The sequence below is a fragment of the Caloenas nicobarica genome, chromosome 16, assembly GCF_036013445.1.
Source record: "Caloenas nicobarica isolate bCalNic1 chromosome 16, bCalNic1.hap1, whole genome shotgun sequence".
In the NCBI taxonomy this organism is placed as follows: domain Eukaryota; kingdom Metazoa; phylum Chordata; class Aves; order Columbiformes; family Columbidae; genus Caloenas; species Caloenas nicobarica.
Genome location: NC_088260.1, coordinates 3,950,730 through 3,963,924, shown reverse-complemented (window position 1 = coordinate 3,963,924; position 13,195 = coordinate 3,950,730). Strand labels below are relative to the sequence as shown.

At 38.8% G+C, this 13,195-nt stretch overlaps 1 protein-coding gene across 1 annotated transcript in view; it reads left to right on the top strand.

Annotated features, from left to right (window-relative positions):
• The first annotated feature begins 93 nt into the window (after positions 1-93).
• The window catches only part of DNAH10 (dynein axonemal heavy chain 10), a 53,487-nt gene continuing 40,385 nt past the window's right edge, over positions 94-13,195 (top strand). The window contains exons 1-17 of the mRNA XM_065646647.1: positions 94-304; positions 448-468; positions 2,548-2,637; positions 3,185-3,300; positions 3,766-3,958; positions 4,514-4,671; positions 5,399-5,629; positions 6,192-6,382; positions 6,854-7,052; positions 7,485-7,679; positions 8,301-8,471; positions 9,217-9,393; positions 9,749-9,874; positions 10,555-10,724; positions 11,441-11,592; positions 11,996-12,160; positions 12,840-13,047. Coding sequence (XP_065502719.1) covers positions 94-304; positions 448-468; positions 2,548-2,637; positions 3,185-3,300; positions 3,766-3,958; positions 4,514-4,671; positions 5,399-5,629; positions 6,192-6,382; positions 6,854-7,052; positions 7,485-7,679; positions 8,301-8,471; positions 9,217-9,393; positions 9,749-9,874; positions 10,555-10,724; positions 11,441-11,592; positions 11,996-12,160; positions 12,840-13,047 — 2,774 coding nt within the window. The remainder of the gene's footprint in view (positions 305-447; positions 469-2,547; positions 2,638-3,184; positions 3,301-3,765; positions 3,959-4,513; positions 4,672-5,398; positions 5,630-6,191; positions 6,383-6,853; positions 7,053-7,484; positions 7,680-8,300; positions 8,472-9,216; positions 9,394-9,748; positions 9,875-10,554; positions 10,725-11,440; positions 11,593-11,995; positions 12,161-12,839; positions 13,048-13,195) is intronic.

Sequence of the window (13,195 nt, the reverse complement as noted above, 5' to 3'; positions counted from 1 at the left end):
GGCGGCCTCCTGAGGCGAACGGGCGGGCGGCGGCGGTCGCTCCTCCCCGGGTCGTTGCCGTGGCCACCGGGAGGCGTCGGGTCGGTTGCCGCCATGAGCCTGGACGATGTGCGGGTGCAGTGGTTGCGGGACAGGGTGCTCGCCGCCCTGGGGCTGACCGATCCGGCGCCTTTCGAGGAGCTGCTGCAGCGCGGCCATGGCGAGGGGGCAGGGACTGTGCTGCGCTTTTTGGAGCGCGGCGCCCGGGACGGGGACGGGGAGCGTGAGGCGGACACGGCGCTGCTGCTGCTGCGGGCCGAGCGGCGCGGAGAGGACGGGCAGGAGGCAGCGGGTGAGCCCCCCTGGGCACCGCCAAGCCCCTTCCCAGCTCCTTGTTTCCCTCCGCCCTCTGTTTGTCCCATCTCCTGAGTCCTTGCCCCATCACCCCTGTCCTTATGCCGTTCCCAGCCTCTCCATCCCCTGGGCTGTGTCCGGTCCTCCTGAACCCCTTTTATCCCACCCATTTTCATGACCTTTCTCCTCTCTGGTTGTGCCCCGGTGGGATTTGCGCCATCCCCACTGCAAATGGTTATTGATACAATGGCTTTGCAGCCATTTTGTGTGTGTGCAGACACAGGTGACGCTGATGAGTTTGCAGGTAAGCAGCAGGAGAAAGGCCCAGATAATGTATTTTCTGAGCAGTTCACTGCAACAGGTTCCTCTGCGGCGCTGGAAGGAAGTTTGAGTGGCCGAAGTGTGATTGTTGCAGTCCATGCTCCATGGGGGCGAAATGTGCCTGGCTAAGGTGGCTCTGTTCAGCGGATCCATCACTATCTGTAACATCAACTGCTTCTTTTCCCTGGAAAGCAGATCTGATTTTGTGGACAGTGTGGCTAAGTAATGTTTTCTCAAGAAGCTCTACCTCAGGATGTTCCTCTGAAAGAAACCTGTTCTAGTTTGGCTCTTTTCATCTTTTCCAAACGGAAAGAAATAGACTGACTGGGATGAACAAAATCAACCCACAAACACAGATCTTCCATCCAGTCTGTGTCTGTGACATCTTTTACTGGCTTCGTAATTTCACTTTTTTAGAGGTTAATTTTATTAAAATAAATATAATTATCATGTTCCTTTTAGTAGGAATGAATTAATCCCCCTGGTCTTAGGAGTTGCAAGCTCTTCTCTTTATTCTGATGTAGTTTATTGAGGATAAAAGTGGTGGTCCTATAAAGAGTTAAGATTGGTCCAGTACTTTAACCACAATATTGCAGAGAAGCCTTTCACAAAAAATTGAAAAAAAAAGAAAAAGAAAATTGGTAGAAAGGGCATCAGAAGAGAGCAATGATTTTCCACAGCTCAGAGGTTCTGTTCTCAGCTGTCAGTATCTGTGTGGCTCCTGCAAGCTTCTGAAACAGTGACTTGCAGAAGCAGATTCATGGCCTGGTATTTTATATCCATAAAAGAATTTTGTTCATACTGTGCAAAAAAAGATACGACAACAAAAGTTAAGTACTGAAGCCTGGTGTGGGTGTAAGTAGACTAAAGGAACACTACAATTCAACTTCCCACTCTGCACCTCTGAATGGAGGCAGCTGCAATGCTGCAGGCTAATGCTCAAAAGCAAAGACAGGGAGAATTATTATTTCTTGATCATAATGTCAGCACACAAAGGGCCATGACCTTTCCAACTGGGGATGCAACTATGCCTTTGCCATTTCTTTTTATGTGTCTAGAAGCCTGTGCTGAAAGGGGAAGAACACATGGTGCACCTTCTGAAAGGCAGTATAAAATAATATTTTAAATTCTTGACTGGCCCTGGGATTCATGCAGTTGTTCTTGTGTTACAGTGTCTTCACCATCCCTTCTTGGTCATGACATAACTACAAATATTTTCCACATCATAGATCTGGCATGACAAAACACATAATTGTTTGAATTTCCTTTTACAATGTGATTTCATCTTGAAATGCGCTAATCTACTTGTTTTGTCATTGAAAAATGCTGGTAAGGATATTCTAAATAAAGACCGATTACCTGTGGGATGCAGTATGGTCACTTGCTTATTTGGATTCAGTTCTTCTGCAATAGTACTGTCCTGTGGGAAAATGTATGATTAACACCAAGTGTGGATGGCTGCTTGTTGAAAGGTGATACTGAAGATGGAAGAAAACATTCAGTTATTTAGTTTGAGAGGGAGATTGGAAGGATCCGTCTTACATGCATGGGATACTTGTTCTTTAACTGAGTTATCTCGTGTTATTCTTTCTTAGGGATGACCCAGAGTGTGTCAGGTCACGAATCAACTCCCCCTAGTGGGTCTGAATTGAGTAAAGTGGAGGCAACCATTAAAACTGACAGTATGAAACACACACCGCAGGTAAGTCTGTTGTGTTTCACTCTGCTCTTTTGTGGATATGAAGATGCAAATGTTTCAGTAAAACTGGTAGGCACATTAAGGTGGTACAGTGCAGAGCTGGTACTCATTTTCTTACTGGTAAGAAATGTGGCAGCAACCAGTAATAGTCATACTTCCTTTTTATTTTCTGTTTCAGATACAAGAACAGAAAGCTGACAAAGTGTGTTTCTACGTGGCTCTTGATGAAATTCCTGAAGAACTTGTGTCAGATTTTACTGTATATTTTCTCAGAGATGCCGAAGGTATGTGCCCTGCATAACTGCAGGCTCAGTGTTTTCAGTCTTTGCATTAAACAGTACTTCACATTGAGAAAAGGTGATAGTGACTGGGGTTCAGGATAGTGCACATCCAACTTCATTAGCTGGGTACAAATACTCTCAGTATTTCTCTCAGTTTTTCTAGAAACAGGACATTTGAGAAAAAAATAAACAACATATAATGTATTAGGTCATTTTATGGCAGTTCTGTGCAAGATTTTCCTGGTCTGTCTGTAGAACAGGAGGTCAAATCAAGGCCACCGTTTTGTTTGAACAGAAAACCATTTCCTAACTATAAGGCTGGATTGTAAAGACTTTGAGTCAGATGATGACACTCAAGTATTTTTCTGCCCTTTCTGAAAAAATTATCTACACTCTTAAAACCAGGACTAGTTTTTAAAACGACTTACATCAAAACTCATTTATTACAGACACAGTTTGTTTTATTGGGGTTTTAACTTATTATGGAAAGGACTCTATGCTTTCTGTATCAAATAACTAGATTTATTCTAATTGTTTGTATACTGTTTAGAAAGAGTTACTGAACCTAAGGACCTGACTGAAGCTAATGAGATTCTTCCTAAACTGATAAAGTTTGGTCTGCTGACTGATGCTACTCTTCTGATGCTAAAGAATGCCATCTCACAGGTAAATGTGTTATATATGGAGTCTTGATTGTTTCTGTGAGTGGTCTGCCTGTTTAGTGTTCTGCTGATCATATGGACTATGCCTAAGAAATACTAATATTTAATGAGTGAACTTCATATGCCAAATGAAGTTTTTGTTAATCCTTATTTGATATTTCCCAAATTTTTGTAAAGATGTGGAGACCGTAATTATTTCATTGCCTGGCCCTATATGAGAAACATTTAAGAGTGTGACACGAGATAACCTTTATTTTTGTGCTGATAGACTTTTGTACAAGCAAGCTGGAGCTATTCCCTGCAGGACTTGAGGCAGAGAGAATGATGCTAAAGAGGTGAAATGGAAGGAAAAGCACTTACATTTTAGAACAACGTATCCAATGTTTAAGTGAATTGCTAGTAAGCCGACTTTTATGGTTTTCTTTTTAAATATGGACCATCCAATCTATGGTACCTGTTTGAATTATAGGTGTTTTCACCAGCTGTCTCATATAGTCAGCAGCAGACTGAGGAAAATTCTGTCCATCTAGATAGTGACGACACAGATTCTGAAAACGGGAATTTACCCGAGACTGAGCTTGTAGAAGAGAAAGAACAGCCTGTGGAATGTGGTGATACTCAGATGGGGAATGAGCCTCAGCAGTCTGCACAACCAGCTGAAGGTGAGTGTCCTGCCTGTGCCAGCGCTGGTGTTCAGAGTACCTGACAGTACAAAAAACTCCACCTAGGAATGGTTTTATATAGAATAATAACTACATACAGTTTCTGGAGAAACTCCAGACCTGATTGAAGTTTCTCTGTGCTCATACTGGCGGTATTTTTACTTCCCTGAAGCGTAGCAGGCAGTATGGAGAAATGGATGAAGTTGGTGATAGTCTTTCGAACAGTCTGGAGTAATAGCAGGAGAGAGGGTAAACATGCCTCATCGCTTACCTGTGTTCAGGGCACTCAGGCCAATTCTTAATAGTTAGAGAGTGGGGTAAGGCTTGAAAGCTGAGAGCTTTTCACATATTTCTAGGAATATATCTTTCTTTGCATTGCGTTAACTGTGAAGCAACTGGATGTTCTTTTGCCGTATTCTCGAACAGGCAGAGCAGGTGTTATGTTACCTGTCCTCAAGCAGCTACCAGGATGGAGGCACGAGTCATTTCAGTGTTTTACCTCACCAGTGCCAATGGAACAAGACAGCTAATTCTCTATGCCTTTCCTTCCAATAGGAGATGTTAAACTGGAGATGCCAGCTATAAATCTAGATGGAGAAGTGGCTGTTCTTGCCACAGTTCCAGAAGTGGTTGAAGCTCTGGAATATAGTGCAATGACCTGGCAGAAATTAATATCCACAGCTCTAGCAGAAGAACTGAAAAAGGTTCCACAGGTAATGTTACCTATAGTACCAAGCTGCTTTTATTCCTGGAGCTGTTACTTCATTTCCCCACAAGAATAATTTTGAATGGTTTGCACTCATTTTTAATCCATCTTCATGTTTGATTGTTGGAAAGCCATTTACTAATTGATGTAAAGTAGAACAAAAGTAGTAAGGAACTGCATGACTCCGCAAAATGGAATATAAATAGAATATAAAGTAACTCATTGCACATCCTACTCACACAGGATAACTGTGGAAAACTAAGGCACTTTTGTTTTCTGTACTCTTCAAAAGGTAGCCATGAAATATCAAAAGCTGCAGTGATTTTTAAAAAAACATATGACTGGCTTTGCTTGAAAAAAGTAATCTCAAACAAAAATGTTTCCAGTTGTAAGGTTCTGATTCTGCAAACACACATATGACTAGTACCATTGGATGTACCGAGGTATTTCATGTCTACAAAGTCACTTGTGTGTAAGGTTTTGCAAGCACGGACTCTTCAGCTCCAACTCAAGGATATAGTCCCCATGAGCAGTTCCCTTAAGCCTGTGTAAAACTCTCTTGATGTCAAGGATCTTCTTCTGTACAGGTTTTTTTCATGATTGAATCATATCAGGTTTTTCTCAGCATATAGCATATTGAAACAAATATTGGAACAAATATAGTCTTGGTTAGAGGTTTTCCCTCTTGCATAACAGTAATTTAGAATTTTGATTTTATTCCACTTTACTTACAGGGTAATGGTCCACTTGCAGAAATTGATCTCTGGCGTGAAAGAAATTATGCTTTAAGTGCTCTTACTGAACAGACAAAGCTTCCAGATGTGCAAAAAGTCTTGGAAATACTACAGGAAGCTGAATCTGACTATATTGGAGATTTACAGATGGTCTTAAGTGATCTCAGAAAACATCATGTGGAAGCTCTAGATAACATTATGTTTCTTTCAACTCTTGAACGTCATTTGAAGGTATGTATCCTTAAGAGAACTTTGTAAAGTTTTAACTGTAGTTTCCTGAGTTTAGTTCTGCTGTTGATACAATCACCTGGTTTTTATTTTTTACTTTTTATTAGCAATAAAGATATACTCTAGCTTTTTCTATTTAATTTTTAAAAAGGCTTGCTTATGTTGTTTGAGCTACAGTTGTTCTAATATTTGAAAGCAGAAGCCCAGAGCTGTGAATGGCTTGGTTTGTAAATCACAGCCTTGGGAGAATTTGATAGCATAGCTGAATTGAGGAAAACAAAGAGTTCTCTACTCCCATTTTTGAGGTAGCTTCTATCACTGATTACAGCTGATGTCTCAATTTTTAAGTTTTATTGAAGATCATCCAAACATCCAAATAAGGAGTTGAGCCAAAACCAGTCTTGGGACATCTTTTACAGGAAAGAGAATATTAATGAGACAGAGCCTAATAACGTCACAGACTTTCTTAACTTCATGTGTCTATAAAATAAATATTAGTTTATTGAATAGGTATTCGTATATTGCCATGTCATCTTATTCACAGTATTTATAATACCTTTAACAGAGTTTAACATATGGCACTGAGCTTCATGTTGTCTTGGATACAATTCCTTCCCTGATGCGTGCCCTGAGGATGATATGGATTATCTCACGGCATTACAACAAGGATGAACGGATGGTACCCCTCATGGAACGGATTGCATGGCAAATTGCAGCAAGAGTGAGCAAAGCTGTGGATTTACGCATGCTGTTTAAGTAAGTACTGGATTCTTGTTTAACTAGGCTTTATTTAGTAGAAGCTTTGCTTGTTTTACAGGAAATACAGTAGATAACACTTTCATCAAATAGATTTCAGCATTTTTCACTGTCTGAAGTTGTATTAGAACGTAAATTAAAAGCCAATTTATTTTGTAATTTGCATCAATTACTGAATGAGCCCTGAAGAAAGAGGTGCTTGTCCTCTGTTGTTTCGAAACGGCATAAATCAATAAACCCAATAGAATTATACTGGTAAAAAAGTGGCATAAATATAATAAAAATCAGTCCTGAAATAATATCTCCTTTCAAAATCAGTCACATTGAAAATTAAGACCTCACAGTTATAAGTTTTGCCCAGATCTTTTACAACTAGAAGCTGCTAAACCAGGGTATACTACTTTGAGATGTAATTTTCTGTCTGTGGTCTTTCTATTGATAGTATCTTAACTGTTTTGATTTGATTAATAGAGAAGATAGAGCTGCTGCAAAAACGAAAATAGTAGATGCCAAAAATACTCTTGAAGAATGGAGGAAATGTTATTTTGCTGTTCGTGCCCAAATTGAAGCATCAGGAAGAGAGCAACACTGGGAATTTGACCGAAAACGTTTATTTGAAAAAACAGATTATATGACTTCAGTCTGTCAAGATCTGTATGATATTTTGCAGGTAGTAATATAGACAATAACTAAAGGCATTGTGTGATCAGTATATCAATTGCAGGATAACATATGAATGGAGAGATGCTATGTTTAGGCTAATTTAAGTCAGGATAATTAGAAATGTTAGTCTGTCAATGGTCAGATATTGTAGACTGTATATATAAAAACTGTGTATGTGAAAAGTAGAATAAAAAGGAGTAATAACTGAGTATTATCTGTTTTAACAGCTGAAGTGTTGGGCCTGTAGAGTGTTGTTTTTTCCATAAAGCTTTTTAGTATCTTATATAAAAATACATTAAATGTAAATCACAGCATGAATTGATCATTCTCTGAGCTGTTTTTATTTTTTAAAGGAAACAATATCAGAAAGATGTGTTAAATGGCAGAAAAAAACCACATTAAAAATAAAGCTTTCTGTTATGTTCCTCTGAATTAACAGGTCATTGAAGAGTTTCACAATCTATTTGGTTCTGAACTGACAGCGATCACAGGGGATCCAATGCGTATTAATGATCTAACAAGAGCAGTAAATGGACTAGTTAGTCCTATGGAACAACTGACTTTTGACCCTTTTAACATCAAAAGTGCTTGTGACTGGAAATCAGTTATGGAAGTATTTAAAGAAGAAGTTTCAGTAAGTACCTCATGCTGTGATCCCACCCGCCATTAACTTCCTATACACAAATTTCTTGTAGAATAGCAACATTTTCATTTAAAGAAAATGTAAGTTTGCAAAATAAATGAAATGATATATGAATAAATATGTAAATGAAAATGTGACCAATTTTTTAAGTTGGTGTTCTGTTTCCAAGTTGGTTTTGTTTATAGTTTCACTTTATCTTGAAAGTGGTGAAGGACACTTTTTGTTCATTGGCAGAATTGCTACACCATGGACAGATGCTACGTATGACCTCCCTGATTCATGTGCTGACATGACTCAATCGTGTCCTACAAAGAAGTAAAACTTCCTTTTCTGGATTCAGTCCTTCACCCCTCAGCTAAGAATACCCACAAGGTCCAGATTGTTAGAATGTTTTTTGTGGTTTATATAGCTGCCCAGCAGACACCTTAATGAACATTAATTTCTTGCAGCATACTGGAAAGCCATCAGCTTGTTAGTAATTTATAAGGCAAAGAATAGTAAAAACATGCTTGACCTCTATAATAAAAAAGTGTTTTCATTTTGCCTTCCTTTCTTGCTTTTGCAAGATGAATCTCTAATGGTTGGATTTCTTGGCCTTTTTCCTTTGTTTAGGTTATTGAAGAAGAGACTAAAAACCTTATTGATGAATCCTTTAAGACCCCTCGATCAGCAGAAGCTGCATTTGACATGCTGTTAAACTTCAGACACATCCGCTCTCGTGAAGCCATTAATAAGCAGATAATGATGAAGTTCAATGATATTTTGGACCAATACTGTAAAGAGGTATATAATTCAAGGATTTCTTATGTAGTACATGAAGCTTTTTACCTAGTGAAAATCATAAATTTGTTTATATATCTAAACACCTGTGTAGTGTCATTGACTATCTGAAAGATTGACAAGTTTTAGAAAATAAACATAATAATTGCTCTCAGTTTTTTGGACCCTATTGGAGAAATAGTACGTTCAATTTGCTGGAACGGGTGTGCATATCTGTATATGTGTGGCCCTGTATGGGAACTGAAAGGTGTTTGCATGTACTCTGAATGCAACAAGGCTTCTGGCTATTCCTTTACCTTGTGAACAGCAGCTCAACAGTCGTCCTTCCTGAGAAAATACATCTTTCACACCCTACCGCTTTCTTGTGATGGACAAGTTCATGGTATGACCAAAAGGCACCAGGGATCAAAGTGAAAGCAGAAATAATTTCTGACACGTTGAAGCCTGTATGTTGGAAAGACTTTCATGTCATAGCATTTTTCTTGATATTTCAAAGAACATGGAGTTTGACAATAAAATTTAATCTTGCAGGAAATACTGCCACAATAGCAGTTCCACAGGTTACAGAAAGGAAGACATTCTCTGTAATGCAATTAAAACAAACGAGATGCATGAAAAACTAAAAAAAAAATGTTTGTATCCTGCTGCTGGAATTAGCTTCAGAGCCTGTGCTGTGTACCAGGTTAGATACTGACCATGGAGAAGCAAGTGGAGAAATGATTCGTTGCAATATTTTATTCTCTTCTAGGTTGAAAGTGTTAAGCAAATCTTTGTTCAGGACCTCAAGGATCCACCTTTGTACAAGAATCACCCTCCAGTGGCTGGAGCAATATACTGGTCCCGATCCCTTTTCTATCGGATCAAACGCACTATTGTTCGATTTCAAGAAGCAGAGGAGTTGCTTGCTAGTGAACGTGGAAAGGAAGTATGTTAGTTCTTTTGATATTTAATGAAAGAATACTTTCTTCATACACTTCTTCTCAAGATGTGAAAGTGCCCTTATGTGAGGTGAAGTTCCAAGAATGTCTTTGCACACAGCAAGCAACGTTAGATGTGAAAACCTGATTGGGGCCTTCCCACTGCTTCCCAGAGAGGCAGTGATGGAATCAATGACAGAATTCAAGAGCCTAAATTCTCCATCACCTGCCTTACTTATAAGGCATTACTTGCTGTCTCATCTAATACAAATTAGAAACCATATTAAGACACTATGTTAAGACAGGTTAGTTGAACATTTCTCATGGTCTTTAAAATTAATTATACAGAATTTTCCTTCCTAGGTAAAACAAATATATCTTCAAGTGGCCAAGAGGATGAAAGAGTATGAAGATGAAAAATACAGTCAGTGGAGGGATGGGACAGAACAGATACTCCCAACGTTATTGAAAAATACTCTGCTGGCTGTCGTCACTGGTGGGGCTGCAACCCGTGTTAATCCAGAGACTTCTGAGCAGGTGAGATATAGGAAGGTAACATACCAGACTTCTCTGTGGGGAAGAACTGAAACCTCTCTGACGGTCAGTGAGATTTTTCCAAGACTAATATTTTAAGCACGGTTTTTGAAAGGAAAATTTCAAAAATTCCAAGCTCAGAATTATTTGTGGTCCTTTATAAGATGTAGTTGCTGAATGACCTGGCAAATGGATGAATGTTCTTTCTCTCTGTTGTCTTATGTACTGCACTTCCTGTAATTTTTTGGGTTTTGGTGCAACATCTTGGGACATTACAACAAAATTTGGGACTGAAGTTAGGTAGAAGTAGGTTCCCAGCACAGATCATACAGAATCCTGTTCTGACTAAAATTTTGTCTATGAGCTTCCCCTGGGATTTGTGTTGTAACTAGTTGCAGCAGCATGTAAACAGAGGTGATTTGGTTCGTTTCTTGTAATCAGCTTTCACTGGAGAGGTAGTTGTGTGTAATTTCTGAAACTAGAATGCTGAGGTTACTCTTGCATTTTAAAGGCATTTCCACAAGCTCTGAATGTCAGCTGTTCTGACTTTTACCTCCTACCTTGTCATGTCTCCAAAAGCTAAATTTTTTAACAGCTTGGTGTTCCTCTTCTTTATGCTCTTTCTTGTGTTGTAGAGCTCTGTAACAGCAGAGCCTGTCACCACGAAGAAAAATGTCCGCTTCATGGTGAATTTTTCTCCTATGTTCCACGAGATTATCATTGAAACAAAGTACATGGAACAACTAGGGTTTCCAGTCCCAGAAAAAGCAAGATATATGGCATTACAGGAAGACAAATATCGTAGGTAAGGCTGTAACAAAATATCTGCTCATATACAGACTTATGGCAGTGTTTCCAGTGCTTTCACTCCAAAACAGAATGGGCCCTGTATTATCAAATTTTGGAAATATGAGAGCTCTTTTTTTTTAAGGGTAAAATGACTAATGGCCATGTTGCAGTAATAAGCTTTTCTCTGGCGCTGTCTGCATCCTTCACCCTGTAGGACTATGTCATACAAATTAATGTTTCATCAAATGTGAGAAAAAATGAGGAAAGTAGTTTGTTTTGCGATGAATTGTTAGTGCCATTTAGATTTCAGCTCACATGTACACTCACTGCTGCTTTCTTCTTGTGCAGCTTTGAGTAAGTCACGTTTTCCAAATTATCACATGCAATTAGTACACAGGTGTGCTGATAAGAGCCCTAACTGGTTGCGAAGTTCACCTGTTGAGTTCACTTATGTGGTTCAAACTGAGGCTGTCTTTAAAACTTTTTCTGAGTTGGGGCAGCAGAGGTTTCTCTAGCTACTATTGGAGCCATAGTAAATTGTTCTTTTGTTTTTAACTGGAAATGAATTGCATTTCTAATCAATACATATTCAGTGGTTATTTCTGCAAAATTTGTTTTATATTGTAGTCTGAACGGAATGATGGAAGTGATCTGCTCTTTGAGCTGGGTTCAGAGCTGTATTTCCAGAAAATAATGATTTTGGTTTGTTGTTGTGTTTCTTATACTTCTTAGGTATACAAATGGATTGAAAAACATGCTGGATCACTATCACAAATTAATGGGAACACTGAATGAAGCAGAAACCCAACTTCTTGAGGACCATATTCAAAAACTCTGGAAAGTATTCAAATCAGGGCACAGTAGGCTCAACTGGAAGTCCGTAGGTAATGGAGATACTGTTTTAAAATGGTCTTAGATACTGATTTTCAGTTTAAAAATATCTTCAATTCTGCACTCTATTTTTTACATTGTATGACAGCAATGTATTCCTAAATAGTACATCCTATTGCTACAGTCAGAGTCAGAATAGTGGGTTAGATAGACTCTGATCCAGTAGAGTATTTCTTCTGTTTTTATGATATGTAAAACACTAAGTAGAAATGGATAGAGACCCTTAGATAACAGCTGTAAGGGAGCTAGATGAAGGATTAGGTGGGAAATCATCTAATCTGTCTCTCTGCAGAGCATCAGTTAATTCTCAGAGATAAAACACATCTGGTTGTGGTAATTTTGATGCATTGGTGAAATACTTGTTAAAAGAAAGAAATGGTTATGATTTATTTCAAGGTATTGCTGACTTTATTGTCCAATGTACACAAGCCATCAAGAAGTTTGAATCACTTGTCCGTCAGATTCGACATAATTCTGAAGACATAAGCAACAAACTTCTGTCCATAGAATCAACAAACCTCTTTAAGTTTCCGCTTCCAAAAAATGGCGATGAACTTCCTAGTAAGTCTTTACATTTTCATTTCCAAGCTCTGTGATGTTTTATTTTGCCCTGTCTGCTACTTCACGTTTTTAGTTGCTATGATCAACCCTTTTAATTGTTCCCAGAACTAGTTACCGTAGTATTTCGTGGTGTAACAGAGGAAGCACAAGCAGAGCTTCAGTACCCTAAAGTTGATGCTATCAATGAGAGAAACATAAAGACGAGTATACAAATAGATCATTTGACTTGCGTCTACCTTGCTTTTGCTCACTTTCCCCCTAGCTTGCCCTTGATTTCCTTGTCCTTGTGTGCAGCAGTGTAGCCTTAGAGCTGCCATCTGCATGGAGGGGCAGGTCCTTTCTGGGCCATCTGAACGGAACTGGTTTCCTCAGAGGGAAATTGCAGTGGGGTGATTGTCTCCCACGTCTCACTTGAGTGAGTGGGTGATGGACCACGTCTTTCAATGCTTTGTAAGCCTTAAAGAGGTTACTTTCACATCTAATGGTTCCTATTAAGTAATTGAATCCATATAAAATCAGAGGTCTGAAATATTAATAAATTAAGCATTAGTAAGTGAAGACATTTTTTATCAGTATACAAGATCAATTTCATGTTCACAAAGTCCAGCTAATTATTCCAGTATGCAAGTCTGTTAGGTCTTTTGCAGTTAATAACGCTATTTTTTTGTATCTCTTGCAGAAGCAAAAGAATTTTTTGAGTATTTAAAGCGTGAGAGAGCAAAAGATGTGGCAAACATGGTTCGAAAATATACTGCCATTCCACAATTGCTAATAAAAGTGGAAGGACGAGTTGCCAATACAAACAGTGGCAAGTCTCCAAAATTAGCTTCCTATTATGCATACTGGGAAAATAGGATTTATCAGGTGTTGACACAGTTAATTGTGAAGTAAGTCAATTGTTTGCTTTAATGGATTTTCAGTCATTTGCCTTCATATTTTTCTGGATCTGTTGATCAGCATGCTTATTGATATTCTGTTTGAACACCTCAGTGATTTTCAGTTTAAGACAGATTTGTATTTGTACTGGTTTTTTGC